This window comes from Lutra lutra, chromosome 10, assembly GCF_902655055.1.
Source record: "Lutra lutra chromosome 10, mLutLut1.2, whole genome shotgun sequence".
NCBI lineage: Eukaryota > Metazoa > Chordata > Mammalia > Carnivora > Mustelidae > Lutra > Lutra lutra.
Window position 1 is genome coordinate 47029771 of NC_062287.1, and position 21566 is coordinate 47051336.

Genomic DNA, 21566 nt, shown 5'->3' on the forward strand with positions numbered 1-21566 from the left:
TTCAAGGTTACTTTTGAATAATACACGCTGAAATCAAGTTATAAGGAAATATTAACCCCTTACCTGGTATAGTACCAGATTTTGGTGGATGATTCTACTTGTTATCAAAGAACATTTAATCTCTTTGTATTTCTTTCAAGATTGGTTCTTTTCTTGACAATAGGACTGATTAGAATGTGCAAAGACATTTTAAATAAAAGATCTGTGTTTGTCTTTTCTTTCTTTTGTTGCAGTCATTCTCAACACAGCACTGCAACCCGCCAGCCTTCAGTGACTCTCCAGCGGGCCATCTCCCTGGAAGGGTAAGATAAGAATAAAATATGGAACCTTCTCTTAAACTAAACTGCAGCCTCATCTCTAGGGCATAAAGAAATTCTCTGCCTTCCTTCCTTCCCTTCTTTCCTTTCTTCGTTCCTTCTGTTGGCAAATATCTATCAAGCTTATGTTATATGCCAAGCACTGTGCTAGGTACTACATTTAACAAGTCAAATAAGATCTCTTCTTTCCCTTCAGAGGGCTCCTAGCTTCCTGGGAATGGCAGAAATACAGACACATATTTGCATCCAGTGTAAGCATCACAAAGGAGATGCATGAAGGAATTAATGGAAGATCCAGGAAGGCCATCTAGCTGAGAATGGGCATCAAAGAAGGAGGGGGAAGCAGGTCAGGATGGTTTCAGAGAAGGCATAACTATCAAGCTGAGAACTGAAGCCCCTGTGGGTATTTGCCCGACAGACACTGGAAGGAAGGGTTCTCTGAGCAGAAGAAAGGGCGCGTGGAAAACACGAACACATGAGCAAGCATGAGGTGGCATAAGGCCTTTAGGTGATTCGAGATTGGCCCAGGGTGTGTGAAGCAGTGGGGCAGGAGAGAAGAATGGAGATGTTGGGGGTGCCTGGGTGGCTCCGTAAGTCAAGTGTCCAGCTCTTAATTTCAGTTCAGTTCAGGTCTCTGGGTTTATGAGATCCAGCCCTGGGTCAGGCTCTGCATTCAGCGAGGAGTCTTTTGGAGAGTATCTCGCTCCCTTTCCCTCTGACACTACCCACCCCTGCTCACACAGTCTCTCGCACTCTCTCTCTCTAAAATAAATGAATAAATTTTTAAAAAGAAAAAAAGAGAGAGAGAGTAGAGTTGTTGGCTGGGCGGGCTTACATTTTAGAGGACTTAGTATTTTGTATTTCTGAATTCCCCAATCAGATAAAAGCTGGAGGGGCTGTGGGGGAGGGGTTAGTATTTCCCTCCACTTGTTTTATAATTATAGCTGGTTTAATTGAGAACATTTATTGATTAATGTATAAAAATTAAATCATGTTACTTCTCCAGTATCTGTTACCAATTTTGTTTCAACCCTATTTCTCAATGACACATAGGCTTCCTTAATGGCATTTCAATTCAAATCTCTAACTTTATTATTTATTAGTCCTTTCTATTTTAAAATATTATGTTTTATTCAGACCTCTGTCCCTCCTTCTAACATAATTAGGACTTGGGTTCCACCAGAGCATTCTGGAGTCGACAGGGGTATGGTCCACTCTGTCTCTCATACCATCCCTCTAGATGTTTCTTTCTCTTAGATTTCTCCTCTGGTAGTATTGGGGCAAAAAAAAGGAAACAAGAAGTGGTATTTCCTCCCCATTCTACTGTGGCTGTTCCCTTTCTCTTGGTTATCTCTGGTGATGTAGCCTGAATGGGTGAATAACCAAACATGCACCAATGTCAAGAGACTCCCACAGCTCCTCCAGCCGAGTGATCCCCTGGGAGACCAAGCTATCGTTTGCACAGAACCCCTAGCAATAGCACACTGTGCCTTCCCATGCACTCACCACTGCTTGAACCATAGTCATCCCTCCCATGCCTGGAGTCCCCGTTTCTCATCTGTCCTCAGCAGTTTCAAACCTGAGACTCGCAGGCCGAGGGGCAGCCATCTTTCCTTCCCCTTGGGTGGACTTGCCAAGGACAGTCCTTACCTCTTTTGTCCCTGGCTGACCTTCTCATCTCCTCTCCCCATGGTTCTTCTCCATCCTGGAGAGGAACGGGGCAAAGCAGCAAACTCCATTGCTAGATGGATATCCACTTGGAAGAGATGCTAGTCTTTACTTCATGGAAGAGCATAATATTATATTATAAATACTTTTCATGGAGTGCCCTTTCTTGCCCTCAGCTAAGGAAACTCCTTGCATGTCCCCAAACCCATAGGAAAGTGAGCAAAAGGAATGTGGCCTCTCCATGGGCACTGCACTCCCCACAAAAGGACACCTTCCCCTGGTAGTCCTCCTCTTCTGTTTGTAATGGTAAAGAACATCAGACCACTTTAGCTCCTCTAGTATACAAATAAACAAAAACAAAGAGGTGGGAATGGTAGGCTAAATATGAATTCAGCTCTGGAGAATTAAGTAACATTTTTCTCAACAGGACAGTATCTTCATTGTTAACATTTGTTCTAGTCCATAAAAAAACAAAGGCATAGGAAGTTCCCAGTAGATACATCACAGCATTTGGTTCTGAGGTAGTATTTAAGGTGGTCTATATTCTGGGTCATAACCAGACTCCCTGAGTTTAAATCAGGACTCAGGAACTTACTAGCTGTGTGACAGCAAGTTGCTTGGGTTTTTTTTGTATGTTTTTTGTTTGTTTGTTTGTTTGTTTGTTTTTATATGCCTCAATTTCCTCATCTGTAAAATGTACATACTTAGTATTTCCTTACAGAGTTTTTCTCAAAAGTGAAAGTTATATATATTATTTTTTATAATAGTACTGGCATTATATGTGTGTTTTGCTGTAGTATAGTATAACGTTCATTGGTGGTGGTGGTTATACATAGCATACTTAATTTATCAGGCAAGAGAATTTTGCATTTATATTAAATAAGGATTCATTAAAACAGTCAGAGATCCTTGTCTTCACTGTACTTTGAAGAGACATATTTCTCTAGCACAGGTAATAATCACTTGTGGAAGCAATCCAAATCATTGAGTTTGCATCATTGGTGCGTTTATTTATATATATGTAAATATATATTTATATATATATAAACAAATGTACTTTAATTACCAAGATTATACTTAAATGCTCATTAAACATGTTATATAATAGTGTAAGCCTTTTCTACATAGCGGCTTATCCTCAGCTCTGAAGGAAAGAATACGGGACTAGAATAAGAAATACTCTTACATTTCTGGCATACGCATCTCAGAAAGTTTAAGACAAAGATGCTACATAAATGTGAGAGGAAATAGTCTCCCAAGCCTAACATTCTCCAGTCACACTGGAGAATGTTCTTCCGTCAGCACCTGCAGTGCAGGTGTGTGTGGCCTTGTGACTATACCCTCCATAACACCCCTGTCGATTTCCTCTTCCTGGAAAGTGCCATAGTTTAGAAAAACTATTCCACAAAACTCGCTGATCACATTCTCCTGTGGACCGTGATCAGTTTTGAATTCTGCATGTTAAATCGGACATGTAGAACGGATGAGGAAAGGACATCCAGAGTTAACAAAGGGCTGGGACAGCATTCTATTCCAGAAAACATTGACAAGATTAGGATTCTATGATTTGAAGAATGGAACTCATCATTAAAGAGATTACATTCAAAATGTGCAACTTGCTGAGAATAAAAATAGTTCAGATTTGTGGATATTCCTTCAAGGGGAGAGAAAAGAAACTAGCATTTACCGAGTGTTTATCAGGTCCCTGGTGTGTTCTCGTTTTCTCTCTCTCCTCATCCGTCTGTTTATCTTCTCTAATTTTGTTTCCAAAATAGTCACATAAAACCGGCATCCTTTTTTTTGAATCTTGATTCTCAGGGAGATTAAGTAATTTTCCCAAAGATACCTACCTAGAAAGCACAATTTGGATTTGAAATCAGGTTATACTCTGGTGTACAGCAGTGCAGCATAAAAAGGCTTTAATGAGCTGGAGAGCGCTAGTCACACCATTCATAACCACATTCAGAGTAAGTTAGACACAGTGAAGAACTTCCTGGGACTTCCATTTCAAAATGATAAAGAATAAGAACTGACTCTAAGACTAGAAATCATTAAACAGAGCTAATAACCCACCACTTGGAGTAGATCTGGAGATCCATGTACACGCTACGTAGCTGAGGTGTTTGTGGTAGAGGTGAGGGTATGGGGACTGAGCTGCGCACTGGTCTCTACATCATCTTCTTTGTTCCTTACGAGGACTTCCCTTGGCAGGACACAGAATGGCAGTCAGTCCACATATTGGTCATTAACACAGAGAAGATTTCCTCTAACTAGTCTAAATAATGGTGTTTTCTTTTAAAGCTGTTTACAAATCTTTTCTTTCTTCTTATTCAAAGAAGCTTATTAGCAGTTAGCCAATAAATATTTTTTTAGCCTTTTGCACTGTTTTCCACTTTAGTGCAATGACGTCTGTCATAACCACAATCAGTAATTCTAATTCTCTGCTGAGACCAAAAATGCAAAGGACTTCCCCTCACTTCATAATACAAGGATGACTCCTTTTCTAAAATCAAAAATGGTCAGGCACCTGGACAGCTCAGTCCATTAAGCACCCGCCTCTGGCTCAGGTCATGATCCCAGGTTCCTGGGATAGAGTCCTGCATTGGACTCACTGCTCAGCAGGGAGTCTGCTTCTCCCTCTTCCCCTCCCCACTTCTTGTGATCTCTCTCTCTCTCTCAAATAAATAAATAAAATCTTAAAGAAAATGATATTCTCAGCTATGCCCCATTGTTTTAACTGACAAAGCATTTTGCCTCATATTTAGCAAATCCTGTGCTATGAAAAATATTGTGTTCCTTGCAGTCATGGAAGAAAACTGACTCTGGAATCAATGAATTGGTTTTGAATCCTGGCCTCTCTGCTATCTGTTGTTGTCAGTCTTAAACAGACCTTCCCCTCTCTAAGCATGAGTTTTCTCCTTAGCCAAAAGGGAGAATCGCACAGGACTCACTAGCTTTGTGCAGTTGCATGTACATATTTGACCCTCACTAACTACTACCTGAATATATACTTAGTCCAAGTGTTCTGAGAAAACAAAACTTCTATAGCCTAGATTAGTTTGAAGACAAACATTGAACACTTGTTATTAAATATATATGTATATATATTTACATATATAATATATAAAATATATAAAATAAAATATATATATAATATATAAAATATATACTATATAAAATAAAATATTGGAGGTAGAAATAATTTTGCATTGTTGGAATATTTAGAAGGAGATACCTCAGTAATTCTTTATAAGGTTCAGAACACTAAAACTCATACTATATGTGCCCAGCTGGCCAACACATAGAGAGATAATGTGGCATGCAATCATTGTCACTGAGCACATGGTGGGAAAGTCATTTTTTACTTTGCATAGGCCAATAGGTCTTTAGCAGTATTCCCATTAATGTGTTATACTGCTGAGTGGAGGCAATCAGCTGAAATTGGAAATTTCATTTCTTTCAAAACTTTCCTTCCTAATGATTTCATGAAAAGCAACTACTAAGGATATTTTTAAAATGAATGTACTTTAAAAGTCCTTATGTTGGGGCGCCTGGGTGGCTCAGTGGGTTAAGCCGCTGCCTTTGGCTCAGGTCAGGATCTCGGAGTCCTGGGATCGAGTCCCGCATCGGGCTCTCTGCTCAGCAGGGAGCCTGCTTCCTCCTGTCTCTCTGCCTGCCTCTCTGCCTGCTTGTGATCTCTCTCTGTCAAATAAATAAATAAAATCTTTAAAAAAAAAAAAGTCCTGGGGCGCCTGGGTGGCTCAGTGGGTTAAGCCGCTGCCTTCGGCTCAGGTCATGATCCCAGGTCCTGGGTTCGAGCCCCACGTCGGGCTTTCTGCTCTGCAGGGAGCCTGCTTCCTCCTCTCTCTCTGCCTGCCTCTCTGCCTACTTGTGATTTCTCTCTGTCAAATAAATAAATAAAATCTTTAAAAAAAAAAAAAGTCCTTATGTTTATATAGTTTTTACCTAAGTTGCTGTTTACTTGACATAAAATAAGTGGGAATGTTTCAAATTTCCAGTTAATTTGATCCATGAAGACAACAAAACTGTCTAATTGAGCCTCCACCTAGAGTTACTGCTGTTTTTTAAATCGATGTGTGAGTCATCTTTAACTATGCCAGGCATTAGGAGGCAGAATATCATCCCCATTCACAGTGTGATCTCCTGCTTCAGGTTCAAGTTGACAGATACAGCCTACCACACCTTCATCTCTTCTTCCTCCTGGGACCCCATTAAAAGGACACTGAAAGAATAAAAAAGGGATATTCCCATAATGGTAAAGGAAGTGGGAGAGGCATCAAAAGCCAAAAGATTCCATCACATTTGTAGATGACAGGAAGCAGATGGACCAAACAGAACAAAGCAACCCGCAGCCTTCGATCACCCACGGAGGCAGGGCTGGTGTGTTCTGCATAAATGCTGTCTCCTAGGGTTCTGTTTCCAGGGATGCCACCCACAAAAAGGCCCACCACAGTGCAGCAGCCTTGCAGGCAGGGGCCTCCGACTCAGGGGCGGGGGGGTTGGTGCAGAACTGCCTGGCAGAGCCCAGGAAATTCAGAGACTTCAGAATAGTGACAACAGATGGGACTGAGCGCATAGTCTGAGAATAGGACTAAGGGTGCCCCCACTCAGCATACACACGCCTGACACAGAGCGACTGCTGGACAAAGGACTTACCACCAGCCAGAAAATGAAGGCTCTCCTTAAAAGAAACAGAGCACAGCCAATTACAGGGACAGTTTTCAGGTTTGCTTACGTAACCGGAAGCCTGTCCATGGAAAAGTCTCGTCCTTAACTGCAGCATCCCCTGTAGCCTTTCTACTATTTCATCCTTGAATATGCACAGCCAGCCACAGGTTACCAAATAGTTTAACAACACCTGCAAAATGACAAAAACAAGATTAAAACACACATGCACAGAGAAAAACTATGCTAGTGGAAGCAGAAAAAATTCTGGGAAAAAAATAGGATTTAAAGAAAGGCTCTCTTATAAGCATATTTTAAAACAATATGGAGGTAACTACTAGAATTAAAATCAAAATGGTTAAAAGCGATTGCCTCCGGGAAGCCGGGTAGGCTTCTGGTGTATGTGTTGGGCGGGGGCTGGGGGGTGACATAAATTGAACTTTTGGAACAAGGCAGAGGTTAAAAAAGGGAAATCATGAGCCAAAACCTAAAGTACTTGGCTAACAATGCCAAGAGGACATCTCTTCAGCTCTCAAGTAGCGTCCTTTCACCCACTAGAGGGCGCATACTTGGTTTTACACTTGGTTTTATTTTACCTTAAAAGAATGTTTGAACAACATTCTAGAAGCAGATTCCTACTAACTGGCATTTTCACCTCAGTGAAATAGCTGACCTGGAGCCTGTTGACCACCCTCTACAAGTGGCACTTCATAAGAAGCTAGAGAGCCATTGTCAGTGATACCGTAGGAAGGACTCTTTATAGAGTGGATGGTTTATCTAACTGACCCTAACTAAATCTCTCTCCCAAATAGAGAAGTCTCTGAGTATCCAAAGGATAACCAAAAAGCAGTGTGTCTGTAAACCGATAGATCTAGGGGAAAACCCATCCTCTCAGGTTAACTGTTCTGTGTTGGTATCATTGTCATTCTTTCTTAGAGGGATAGGCCTGTCTTGATGGGAATAGCCATGAGCCTCTGTTTGACACAAGAGACTCCCCTCTCCACACTCTAAGATCTCTAGACTCTTGAGACCATGGCACCACTGGGGCCAGGGAGCCTCTGATGTTCCCTTGTAGGGTGTGAACAAGTGTGCTTTCCAAGGAAACAGAACTCTGGGAACAGAACCTTGGATGGAATCACTGGCCCTCTTATTCTCTACCCAGTTCCTTTTGCCCTGATGGGAAAAGCTTTTTTATAGCTAATGTGCTTCAGATGTTTTAGGACAATGCTGACTTAAAATAGTCTTCTTAGTCTAAGCGCCCATTCGGTTCCAAAACACATGGTCACTGTAGAAAGTGCAAGCATTATTGACCTGAGAAATAGGAAAGCTGGATTCTATGTTCAAGTCTGCCACCTCTTGCAATTGTGATTTTGAGCAGATCTCAGTTAACTTATATACAGAACAATAAGGTTGAGTTAAATCAATGTCTTGGATTCCTTCCAAATCTAACATTGTATACCTTCATGAGTTTTGAAAAGGAAAAGTTTGACATCTGAACTTCTAGAAATATTTCCAAATATGAAGCCCAAGGGAATATTGGGCTTTAGACAGCTGGCCCTCAAGGGTAGTGGCTTGGGTCATCTCTACCCACACACTCACAGACCCAGCCATCCTTCAGGATTTGTAATGAGAATGTTCAACTTCTTTCCTTACCCTGAAGTCCATCCAACACATTTCCTTACCTTAATCCTCAAAAGCAGTACTAAGCTGTGTTTCCCAGACTAACCAAGGAGGGGCTGATATGCTTAACTACTTTCATACTTGAAAGAGAAGCTTTGGGGCGTCTGGGTGGCTCAATGGGTAAAGCCTCTGCCTTTGGCTCAGGTCATGATCTCAGGATCCTGGGATCAGGCCTTGCATCGAGCCCTGCAACAGGCTCTCTGTTCAGCAAGGAGCCTGCTTCCCCCTGTCTCTCTGCCTGCCTCTCTGCCTACTTGTGATCTCTTTCTCTGTCAAATAAATAAATAAATAATATATTTTTAAAAAAGAGAGAGAGAGAGAGAAGCTTTGTTCAGGTTGTTATTTGCTGGAGTCAGTGGTCAAAAATATGAACCTTTGTTAACCATAGAAATGTAAGTGACCCCACCAAAACAGGGGGCCAAACTGAGTTAAGAGGATAAGATTTTTGTGTAAATTTAGAATGTGTTAAGAAATATATATAGTTATTGCCTTCTTCTTTAATTTGCTCTCCTGCTAGCTAAAGAGTTTGGGGAGAATACAAGAAAAAAAGACAAGCAACTAGGTGATTTTTAGAAATGCTTGGGAAAAAAATCAAATTTCTTCCTGCTTCTCCCCAAAATATTTTTGCTTGTGATTTATGATGTGTTAAAGACAGACTCCTCTTGGGTGAGAAAGCTCTGGATGAAAGTCCCAGCTCTCTTTTGTTGCTAGGTCACCTGCTGGGGATCCTAGCTACTTCGAAAGGAAAGTTAAAGGAAAAGGGGAGTTTACACACCCCTCCTTTCATCTCCGGAGGGAAGCAGGACCATCAGAGCTTAAACCTCAGAGGACGCATTAGGAGTCAATCAGAACAGCAGATAATTCCAGAGCGTATGTTTCCTGTAGTTCACACTACAAACACTCCTGTGTTTGCTTTTCATTTCTCTTCATGTCCCCGCAGTTTCCACCTCTGCTCCTAGTGGAGCTGTCGCTTATTTTCCTTAGCCCCATTTCCACTGGCCTACTGCTTCTTTTTTCCATTTCCTTATTCGATAAGACATCCTTCCCTAGGCCTTGTAATCTTTCTTCCTTACATGTGTAGAGCTGAAAGTATAAAAGGTGTCATCACAGCAAACTTTAAGGATTGCCAAACACTTATCAGTGTTGAAAACCCGCTGAGGCTTCAGAGAACCAGGGCACAGTTACAGGCTGCCAGTTCCTGGGAGCCTAATTCTCTCCCAGGATCTGGGTTCTGTTGCCATCTGCTGTTGAAATAACAACTGTGGGGGAAACAAAGACAAACCCAAACCCAAAAATGTCCACTTTCTTGTATATGACGGAAGTTTTCAAATTTGGAATTTCAAGTAAAATATCAACATAGACTTTGGGAGTTGACAAAGAGGTTCTAGATGTCTGTTTTTTAGCCAAAGACTTTTATAAACACTAACCACCGTTATTCTTATTATTCCATCAGAGAAAGTCTTCCTTAGAACAATGAAATAGGAAAGACATAACATAGGAGTGCCTGGGTGGGGCAGTCAATTAAGCCTCCTCCTCTTGGTTTCAGCTCAGGTCATGAGCTCAGGGTCCTGCCATTGTACCCTGCGTTGGGCTCTACACTCACCATGGAGTCTGCCTGGGATTCTCTCTCCCTTTCTCTCTGCCTCCTCCCCACCATCACTGCATAGGCCTGCATGCTTGCTTTCTCTATCTAAAGTAAATAAATAATTTTTTTATTAAAAAGGAAAGACATAAAAAAAGAATATATAGCACTCCATCATATAGATTAGAGACATAAACAACAAAGTCCAAACAGGGTATTCTCTTTAGTCAAATGCTAAAATTATAACATCTTTAAATATTTCGTATTTAGTAGCAGCTGATATGAGTGCTTTCTGTGGATCTCATCTAGTTCTGACAACAATTATTATTATTGTACATGGGCACACTATCCCGCTTTGTGGATGGGGACAGTGAGGCTTGGAGAAGTTAAAGGTGCTGCCCGAGGTCACACAGCTACTAAGTGGCAGGCTTGGAATATAAAGCCACATTTTTAAATCACCACCTTTTCCTGCCCTCTCAGAATTATATGTGTTTTGTTATTACAAATTGGTCAATTTGGAGACCCAAGTAGGGTGTTGAAATACAGTGTGGAGCTCAGTACGATTCCTGGGGCTTTGGAGGTTTTCGTCATTACAGTTATTGTCCAAAATCCAGTTTTCATATAAGAACGTTAACAAAAATAGCACAGGCACCTAACAGTGATTTCACTTATCTTGCAATGTGCTAAATTAAAAGAACTGGAGGAAAAATGTTTCTGTACTGTTGGCGCCTGTTTTACCCAGCAGGACTAGGAAGAAAGCCGGGAGGGACAGGTTAGGAATCTGGTTATCAAGAGCTGCTGGGCTTTCCTGTTTGATGGCCTTGGACATGAAGGATGTTCATTGCCAAGTAGCTAAAATTTATCTTAGAGGGATGCCACAGCATCTACTGGGGATTTTAGTTTGTTGGGTTTTTTATATAAATAATTCTTACTTTTTGCCAGTATGATTACTTATCCCTGCATGTCTTCCTTAGGAAACTTTGCGTTTTTAATAAAGTGTTTTAATAAAACATTAATAAAAGGGCTCAAAGCAAGCTGTGAATAAACTCCCTTCTTATTATATAATTAAACATACTCAAAACAGTGTGCTATAGAATATTCAACTAGAAAATTGCCCCCTCCATCAATACTTTTAATTATTAATGCTAATGATAATATGGTCACCCATGACGTTGATTGAGAAGGCACCGAAGAGCTAGTTAATGTACTGAATGAACCAAGAAGGGATTTTTTTAAAAAAGCACCCTGTCATAGGTTAGTCAGGCTAGTAAAAAAAATGAATACAGGAAACCTATTCCTTAACAGGATTTAGCTGCCCAAACTAGCAGAAACACTTCTTAGCCAGAAATCTCCTTGTAATCCTGGTACCACCATGTATTGGCCCCATTATCCTTCTTTGGATACTGCCCTTTTTCTTGTATCTTTCTAGTATTAAGGCTGCTCTGAACTGATTTGTGTGGGTTTGTGCCCAGTAAATAAAATTAATTGGGAATATAATGATGAGCCATGCAGACACTACTTCTGCCCCCAGTCTGGCCGGGAGAAGCAGATATTAATCAAATAATCACCCAAACAAATGTAACTCTGTGACTATACCAAGTACCGTGAAAAGAGTGGCCTGTGATGCCCGGAGTGGCCTGTAATAGGGGATCTGCAGTAGGGGACTGGGAGGTTGGCGAGGTCATGGAAGGCTCTCATCTGAACAATGAGCAGCCCTTAAGTAGGCAAAGAGAAAGGGCCATCATGAATGGCTGCACAAGCAGTGATGACCAATCTGGATATATTTCTGAGCTGAGCACTGACTAGAGCAAAGTGAAGTCAGTAGAGCTTACCCTTTAGAAATTTATGAGGAGGCTGACTCGTGGTTGACATTCTCCTCCAGAGAGGCCATCTGATGGAGACTTCCACTTGCTTTATCAGATGGTATGGTCTGCAGAGATGGGATTTTCTGAATCCCATCTCTGATCATTCTGCTGTTCCTTTGGTTTTTGTTTGATGTGTCTGTCTGCTTGCTTGTCTGCCTGTGTGCCAGAACTTGGAGAGCCTTCCTTGCCACCGCAGCTTCCAATGCTTCTCTCCTACCTCCTTTCCTTCGCCCCTCCTACTCTCTTTTTCCTTCCCCCCTTCCTCTCCATAAACTGCCCCCTCCTCCTCCTTTTCTTTTGAGTCTGCATTCATTTCTTTTTCATTTTTTTATCTTCTCTCCTTTTGCTATTCACCCTGAAGTTACTAGGCTTATGTTTGGACAGCGTATTATAATTTACTAAGAAATCTCATGGACATTATTCTGTTTGACCCCAGTAACAATTTTGTGAGAATCATTTATCCTGTTTGCAGATGTGTCACAAGGTAGGTGAATTCCTCAAGATTGTGTATCTGGGAAGGGGAGGAGTTTTGACCGCACACCAGATGCCTGCTGTCTTCACTAGACCATCCTACCTCAACACAAATGTCAGAGGCATCCCAAACGTATCTTTTAGTCTTTTTGACAGAGGAGGCCCTTCATTGCCCTGTCTTTATTATTCACAAGAATGAGTCTAGACAGAAGTTGTGGTCAGAGAGGTCTTCTGGTTGCCCGTCCATCACATGAGTAGGAACAGCTTCGGTCTCATCTGATGAATATTTACTGGACATTGCATTTGACCTTGAATTGAACCCGTTGTAAAGACGATTTTCATTATAATTTTCTCCTTGCCTGGCTGTGACCTGGGAGGTGGCATGGCTGTGGTAAGCAGGGAATGAAAAAGATTGCTTTGAGAATCATTTATCAGCCTTCATTAGATTACTCATCTTGAGACATCCATCTTTGTATGTCCAACTGAATCTGGTGTTTTTCTCTGCATATATTGCTAACCCCTCAGAGACCTGCAAATTCCATTAGGATTTTTGTTTACTTCCTCTTCCTGGCCAATTATAAAGAATTTAAAGAAAGAGCACATCCATATCCTATGCCACAGGCCAGATGCCCCACCATTACCAGAAAAGCAGCCAGTGGTCTTTCTCCTTTATTTAATCTCCCTACTGATTTCCAGTCCTGGAAATGTTTACTCTACCGAAGTATGCTTTTGAAATGTCAGTCAGCAGCCTTTATTGATTGATGGCTCACAGTTGGTAAAGGCTCCTGTTGGTTGCATGGAAAGTCTGCTCAGGGACAGTTGTGAAGGAGACAAGTGCCACCCATCCATTCATTCAATCAGTCATTGACTTTATTGAGTCACCTTTTATTCATTCTTTCATTCAACTAAGTATTTTCTGAATGCCCAGTATGTACCAGGCACTGTAGTGAGGCATTTAAGATAATCAAGAAGAAAACGGCCCGATTCCTGTTCTTGAGGAGCAGAGAGTCTAGAGGGGCTGATACAACATTGAAAATTGCAATAATTCCACTCAGCTTGTATCTTTGTGGTTTCAGAACAGAACAAGCAGCTGATTTGGGGGAAACAAGGAACCCTTGTTTGGATGTGGTTTCAGTAATTTTTATCAAGGGACTACCAAATCCAAAGGGAAAAGGTACTCTCTTCAGACTGAGGAAGTTCTATGCTCGTGTGGGCTGGTATCAAGAGTTGCAAATCTTTATTTTAAGCTCAGGTCTATAAAAACTGCACAGAAGTGTAGAAGGGAGCCATGCTTTTCACAGCCTACTCATTCTGCAAATGGGGAATTCTGTGGTCAAGCATTAGTTATACACATTGATGGGAAATCGCATTTCAGTATCAATGTTGCATGGTATTTAAATGTGTAAACATTGCACCCCTGAAATGTTTACTTGTCCTCAATTTCCTCTCCTTTGTAAAGCAGCCTGGTGTCATTTAAAGAACATGACCTTTTGATTTATCTCTACTTTTATTTAAATACTGTCTCTTACTAGCTTTATCACCTTGAGCTGTTACTTAACTTGTCTGAGCCTGTTTCTTTAATTTGTAGAGTAAAAATTAACAACTCCTTCATGAGATTGTTTTTTGAGAATTTACTTATTTTCTTTTTTAGTATATAAACATCTTAGCACAGTTCTTATCAAGCCCTAGGTACTGACTAGGAGCTAATTCTCTCTTTTCTCTCTCCCGATATCCCATCTTCCCCTTTTCTTTCTGATGGGCTAGAACCTCTTCCCTCATACCAGGCATCAACTGAAAGAGTCTCCCTTCATTGTTCATTTAACGAACATTTCCTGTGCACTGTCTTGTGCCATCGGGGAGATAGAGTCAGTAGTATAGAAGATAGCACAGCACATGGCAGAAAAACAAAGGAAGAGAAGAGAATTGGCCCTATTTAGAAAGAGACACCATAAGTCCTAACACCCTTCTACATACAGAGAAAAGAAGTTCTTTATGGCAGGCTTTCAGAAAGTATAGCAGATGAGAAAAGAATACTTTCAGGTAAAATGTCACCTCATCCCACCTCCTTATTTTGCATATGACAGGCTAAGTCCAGGGCCCATGCATGTGTGTTAGCTCACATACACGCACGCACAGCTGCTCTTTCCATGCACCTGAGTCTCCAGTGGTTTCCATTACATTCAGTGGGTTTGTAGCAACTAAAACATACCCCCAGGATCCCTTCTTGATTGCCTCTGTAACAGATCAGGTCTCTGCCAGACAACTTAATGCTTGGAGTTGTCTCCTTGTTTTATGTCGAAGTTTCTCTCCTCTACGAGGCTCAAAACTCCTAAGTTGCTTCTAGGGCCTATCCTATTTCATAATTAGGAAGCAGTCTCCCAGACACAGACTATGTTTAACAAGTGATGATTTGTTGAATTTCCTTCTCATACTGTGACCTGAGGAATAGGGAATTCGTTCTCCCTGGGTGACTGATTTTCTTTACTTCCAATCCTTATTTTACTAGAGGAGATAAGCCAACTGATAATTATTCTTTTTCTCTCTGGGCAGCCACAAAGGCTTCTGTAGACAGTCAGAGTATGATGCTGCCACAGCCACTTTTAGCTGGTCGATATTTAAAGATTTTATTTATTTATTTGACAGAGAGAGATCACAAGAAGGCAGAGAGGCAGGCAGAGAGAGAGGAAGGGAAGCAGGCTCCCTGCTGAGCAGAGAGCCCGACGTGGGACTCGATCCCAGGACCCTGAGATCATGACCTGAGCTGAAGGCAGCGGCTTAACCCACTGAGCCACCCAGGTGCCCCAGCTGGTCGATATTTAGACAAGAAACTTAACCTTTCCAGACCTTGGTTTTGTTATCTTCAAGTGAGGAAATTAATACCTGACTTACAGGGACACCATAAGGGTTAAATAGTCTTAGCTCTTAATAAATGTCAGTTATTGTAATTAAAAGCTTATGTCACTAACCAAAATATAAATTTGTATTATAAATTGTATTGTTCAGATATGAAGAACACCAAGGCTGATGGTCGTGGTTTCACTCCCTCTTACCAGATTCTGTGTAATTTTTGGCATATTTAAGTGGTTTGAATGTGCTATAGTTTACAAAGCTATAGGAGTGCCAGGTCACTATCCATCTGTCTGTCCATCTAATTAGCTAAATAAACCCTATAGCAACACCTCTCACCTTTGGCAGGAAAGAACCATGGCTGTCAAAAGTTGAGCCTTGTGTGTTTGTGAGGAGTGGCCTTGGAGTAGACTCCCAAGTTTTAATTTATTTGGGGACATCCTCAATTTGAGGGGAAAAGTTAATTTGAAAATTAAAGTCGCCAAATATCTAAAATATTGCCCTGCCCACCTGTACACTTTCCATGTGGGGAAATTATCTGAATCCAGAGACAGGAGATTTTGCCAAGGCCACACCAAAGCCAATACCAGAATCGAGGCATGTTTGTAATATCCTGGCCACTCCTCTCTTTCCAGAGGAGAATAAGGATTCCTCTGGTTATTCTTTTCTCACTTTTTCGTGCCTTCTCAGTATTTATCCTTCATCTGAGACTTAGATAAGGCACATTGAGCTTTCTAGAAATGTGTGACTTTAGTGCTGAGATGTGAGGATTGTGGCTTAAGTGACACATCCAAACACCCAGAAACCCGGATCGAATTGAGCTGTGAACGTGGCATGCAGGGCTCGTGAGAGAAGCAAATCTGATACGCAACTGTCGACGCAGACATACCAGGACAAGGGAGATAGATTGACTCAGAGCTGCTTGTTGTCGTTGTTTGGGTTGTCTTTATAGGGCTTCTTTTGCCTGGAGAGGGGATGATTATTGGTAAATAGAAGTGCTTTATGGGAGAAATTGTGGGAAGAGATATGAAATATTGGAATACTCTTGCCCTGTATGGTGCTGACCTTGTAACATACCCATGAAGCCATTTCTTTTTTTTTTTTTTTTTTTAAGATTTTATTTATTTATTTGACAAAGAGAGAAAGTGAGAGAGGGAACACAAGCAGGGGGAGTGATAGGGAGAAAGCAGGCTTCCCGCCGAGCAGGGAGCCTGATGTGGGACTCCATCCCAGGACCCCGGGATCATGGCCTGAGCCAAATGGGTGCGCTTAATGACCGAGCCACCCAGGCACCCCTCCATTTCTTGTCTGACAGAATTTCTATCACATAACCTTCAGCGTCACACCAGGCATGGCACAAATTCTGGATTGGCCTTATGGAGAACAGAACTTACACTCTGCAGATCAATGCATGGGGTGTTTTTGGTGGCCATCTTCACTCCTAGACCAAGTTCTCTCATCCCTTTGCTACCCTCCCATTGTTTTCAGTTCCCAGTGTTAGATTTTTGTTTTAGGTTTTTGTTTTTGTTTTTAATCAAAGCAACCTCAAGATCACCTTACTTGCTGAAATATAGGTGTCTGCTAAGTTTTTATTCCACAGTCATTTTTTGAGCCTGTTCTCTGTGCCAGGTACTTGACCAGGTATTGGGGACACACGAACAGATGAAAGGGAGTTCATATTTATTAGACACTTCCTAGATGTCAGACACTAACTCACAAAGTAAATATTGACACTTGGGAATCTCAGAGTCAAGTGGAAAAAGCAAGCATACAATAAATTATTATCATTCCAGAAGATTATCACTTTTCTTACTGACTGGATAATTGCCAGTTTATTCTTCTGAGCTACCACTATAGTGGAAACTCCTGGGAGCAGAAACTGTCTCCTTTATGGTTATGATCCTAGCCCCACTGGGGCTCCCCTGGAATATAGTGAACTCTCAACAGATAATTGTTAAATGGATACAGAGATAAAGTACGATAGTTAGGACAGTCTGTCTATGAGTCCAGTGCAGTGCAGTTCTCTAGGAGCTAGTGTTAGAGCTGAGGAAAGCAGAAGTTTAAAGTCATGAAGAAAGAGATGGAGCTCTCCAAGCATACAAAAGGAAGGAGCTAGAGAGCTACAGGCAGAGAGGACTGTACATACAGACCAAAGGAGGGAAGGAGTCAGGTGTCTGAGGGAAAGCCAGTAATTCAAAGAAAATCAAAGAGTTATGCTGTGGTTGAAATTTAGAGCATTTTTGAAAGTGGCCAAGAGGTAAGGCTACAAATGTTTGTTCAAGGAAGAAAATGTTGATGGTTCTTTTAAAATCAATTTGTGTTAATGTCGGTGTCCACATTTGGCTTTCAGATTTCACCATAGCTACAGGAACCAGTTAGTCAATGACTTTAAGAATGTCCTACTAAGACAGTTTTGAGCCAATCTCTACTTAAGTGCAGGTGTCTAGGAAGAAATAGGTTGGCAAAAGAAATGAAATTTCTCAATTGGAAAAGCCAGATGTAAAAGCAATGATTTTCCATTTCTTTTCCTGATGAGGAAAAACAACAACAACAACAACAAAATAAAAGGAATCAGAAAATCCATCAGGGCTCAACTCATTGTTATATAAAGCTTTCCCTGGAATTAGCAGACAACAGAACTTGAAGCAGGAAAAAGCTACAGGGACATTTGTACAAGCCAACATTCGCAAGAGAAGAGAAGAGCTGAGTGTTTCTTTTAAGAGAAGATTTTTTTAAAAGATTTTATTTATTTGAGACGGAGAGAGAGAAAGAAAGAAAGAGCACAAGCCAGGGGAGTAGCAGAGGGAGAGGGAGAAGCAAACTCCCTGCTGAGCAGGGAGCCCGATGTAGAGCTGGATCCCAGGATCCTGGGACCAGGACCTGAGCTGAAGTCAGTTGCTTAACCGACTGAGCCACCCAGGTACCCTAAGAGAATTTTAAAGGTCCAGCTACAGCTAATGGTTAGTGAGGTGTTTATATTTCCTTACATATTAGTTTTGAAAATAAATTTCACTAGTGTTTAATGATGCTCATGTTCGTGGTTTTGCCTGTTTTTTCTATAGTAATTCTTACATAGATGCCTTAAGTATGGGGAAACTTGATATTCTGTTAATGGGGTTTATGGGAAGCCTTGTCATTTGAATACCCAGGTCACTGCCCAGGCACCTAATGATAGCTACCCTTTCCTAACATTACTAGCATTTTACTTCAAGTCACAGAAGTCATGAGGGTTGGATCAACCTCACTGACACCCTTGCCTTGCTCAATGGATTGTGCTCATGACAGTCTGCATTTTGATTCATGGAGTTCCTAGCAGAGTGTAATAGCTTCGTAGAGCCATCATAAAAATCAGCACAAACTGAGTCGATTAAGACAACAGAAATTTATTGTTTCTCAATTCTGGAAGCTGAAAGTCTGAAGTTATGGTGTTGGCAAAGCTGTGCTTCCTCTAGAACCTCTAGGGGAATCCTCCCTTGGCCCTTTCCTAGCTTCTCATGGTTTTCTGGCCATAGTGGCTGTTCCTTGGTTTACACCTCACTCATAACTCCTGTCCCTGCTTCCATCTTTATGTGGTATTCTCCCTGTGTATCTCTCTTTATCAGAAGACCAGTCAGCTTGGAGAAATGGCCGACCCTATTCCTATATGACTTTGTCTTAACTAACACCTCTGCAACCACTTTATTTCCAAGTAGTGTCACATTCTGAGGTACTAACAGGACTTTAACATCTTTGGGGGGAAGGGAACATAATTTAGCCCATAACACAGAGTGTAAACCTCTCAAGGACAGAGACTGTGTCTTTGGTAATTTTGTGGCTCCAAGGCCCAGCTAATATCTGGCCCACTGGCTGCTGTATAAATAAATAAAATTTATTTATTTTTAAATAAATGAAGGGATGTGCAAATACTCTACTCTCCTGCAAACTGGGAATTGAGTTTCTTTTTGCCCATCCAAGAGCATCTTCCTGATCTGGCCTCTGCCTCCACTGCAGCCCTGCTAGAACCCAGTGTTCCAGTCAAACAAAAACACTTGCTTTTCTCCACACACTACGTATTATCTCGCTTCCTTCACATATACTTTTCCTTATGACTCCTACTACCCCCAACTCTGTGTCATATCAGGGCTCTCTGCCTGTTATAAAACTTACCCCAATTGTTTGCAGTGGAATAAATGATACTATAATTAGTTGTTCTTATATACTTCCCTGTCCCACCAAAATGAGAGCTCCATGAAGTCAGGAACTGAATTATGTTCATAATTATATTCCCAGCACCAAACACAACACCAGAAATGGATTTGCCTTGAAATTCTAGGGTTCTTCAAATGCATGGGCCACTTCAAGCCCCTGTATCTCGTGCCAGGCACTCTACTGGGTACTGGGGACACAAATGCCACTGAAAAGGGAACTCATATTTATTAAGTACTTTTTAGATATCAGACACTAGCACTTTGGGTGACTAAGAAACTTAAGAAGTGGAATTTATACATGTAATATTACATTCTTTCTTTAAAGATGGGCCCCCAAATTGTAAACCCTTAAGACCACATTAAACCTGTGTCTGCCTCTGCATAGAACCTATCATGCTGAGCAATGTAATTCTAGTCATATTTTCATATGTAACTTAAATGTAATCTCCTTCATCAAATGTCCCCTGGTTCCCATCCAGAAATTATTTATCTCCAGACCCTCATAGGACCTTTTATATAACTCTTATTAATTATTATTTTTATATAGTTTTGTATATTTTTGTTTAGTTTTATTTATTCCAACTTTAAGGATGCAAAAACTGAGGCTCAGCAAGATAAAATAAATTGATACGTCTTTTAAGCTAATAAATGGAGATCCGTGTTTCAAATTTGTGTGTCTGGGCACCTGGGTGGCTCAGTCAGTTAAGCATCTGCCTTTGGTTCAGGTCTTGATCCCAGGGTCCCTGGGATTGAGTCCAGCATCGGGCACCCTGCTCAGTGGGGAATCTGCTTCTGCCTATCCCTCTGCTACTCCTCCTGCTTGTGCTCTCACTCTCTCTTTTCCTCTGTCAGTCAAATAAATAAATAAATAAAATCTTTTTTTTTAAATTAAGTATGTATCTGGGCACCTGGGTGGCTCAGTGGGTTGAGCCTCTACCTTTGGCTTGGGTCGTGATCTCGGGGTCCTGGGATCGAGCCCCGCGTCAGGCTCTCTGCTCAGCATGGAGCCTGCTTCCCCCTCTCACTCTGCCTGCCTATCTGCCTACTTGTGGTCTCTCTTTCTCTCTGTCAAATAAATAAATAAAGTCTTTAAGAAAAAATTAAATTAAATTAAGTATGTATCTGAAGCCAAGGTTAAGCTTTTAATCACTGCAGAGGAATAAATCATTCTTTAAGAGGTTAAATAAGATATATTTCCGATGCTTAAAGAATCCTCACTTTATGAAGGAGTTGGATATACATTTTTTTTTTTAATTATGACTACTGTAATGCTCCCAAAACAAAATGTTCTGGAAACAACCTCAAGTGATGGCTAACTGTGCCTGAGAGAGTTGTTGAAGCCATTCAGTTAAGGATGAGCATTGCAAACAAAGGAAGAACGCATGAAAATACAAAAGATCACAGCTGTCAGAAGCACACAGGAAGTTCTGTATGATAGGAGAGCAGGGGCTATAAGGAATGTGTTGAGTTGAGGCTGAAAGTGTCCATGGAGCCCAAATCATGAAGGCCTTATATGTCATACAAAAGAATATAAGGAAGACTTTATCCTTCAGGTAGTAGAGAAGCAAGGGGAGCTTTAAAGAAGATGGATGAAATTATTATATGCATTATATTTATATTTATATATATGCATATATATATATATTTTTTTTTAATTACCCTGAGAACAATCTAAAGGAGAAAGGGCAGGGGTGAGAAATTACTAGGCAGAGCCTGATTGGGAATTCCTGGCTGGTCTGAGTGTGAGAATCCAGAGACCTGAACCAAAGCAATAAGGCAAGGATGGCTTGAGAGGCATTTATTGCTAGACTAGAAGTGCTAGATGAGCAGTAAGGAGATGGGACAGACAATGTTAACTGAGATAAGGAATAAAAAAGAAGAAAAAGTCTGAGGAAGATAATTTATTTTTAGTTAAATAAGTCGGGAGTACAGGAGACTATGGTCTGGGCTGAAGATATGGATTAGTGAATCATAAATAAGGGGATGGGTAAGACCACCCATTTATTAATTTGTTCAACAAATATTGAGGCCCTAATATGTGCCAGGCACTATGCTAGGTGGTAGAGGCAAAGGTGTTGTTGCTCTGGTAGTGATTACATTCCAGTGGGAAATAGGCAACGAGCAACTTCACTGTAAGATAAACATCATGAGGAAGACATAGAGAAGGCTAAGAAAGAAAATAAGAGTGGGTGGAGTGGTCAGATCATACCACTTAAACAGAGACCTGAAGGAAGAAAAAAGTTGCTCTGCAGGGAAAAGCCAG

The 21566-nt window shown here is 41.1% G+C and overlaps 1 protein-coding gene across 10 annotated transcripts in view; it reads left to right on the top strand.

The window, feature by feature from the left end:
• The window catches only part of DLG2 (discs large MAGUK scaffold protein 2), a 2065329-nt gene that overhangs the window by 1673642 nt on the left and 370121 nt on the right, over positions 1–21566 (top strand). For all 10 annotated transcript variants that reach the window (XM_047691101.1, XM_047691090.1, XM_047691092.1 and 7 more), the window contains one exon: positions 234–302. In XM_047691101.1, the coding sequence (XP_047547057.1) occupies positions 234–302 (69 nt within the window). The remainder of the gene's footprint in view (positions 1–233; positions 303–21566) is intronic.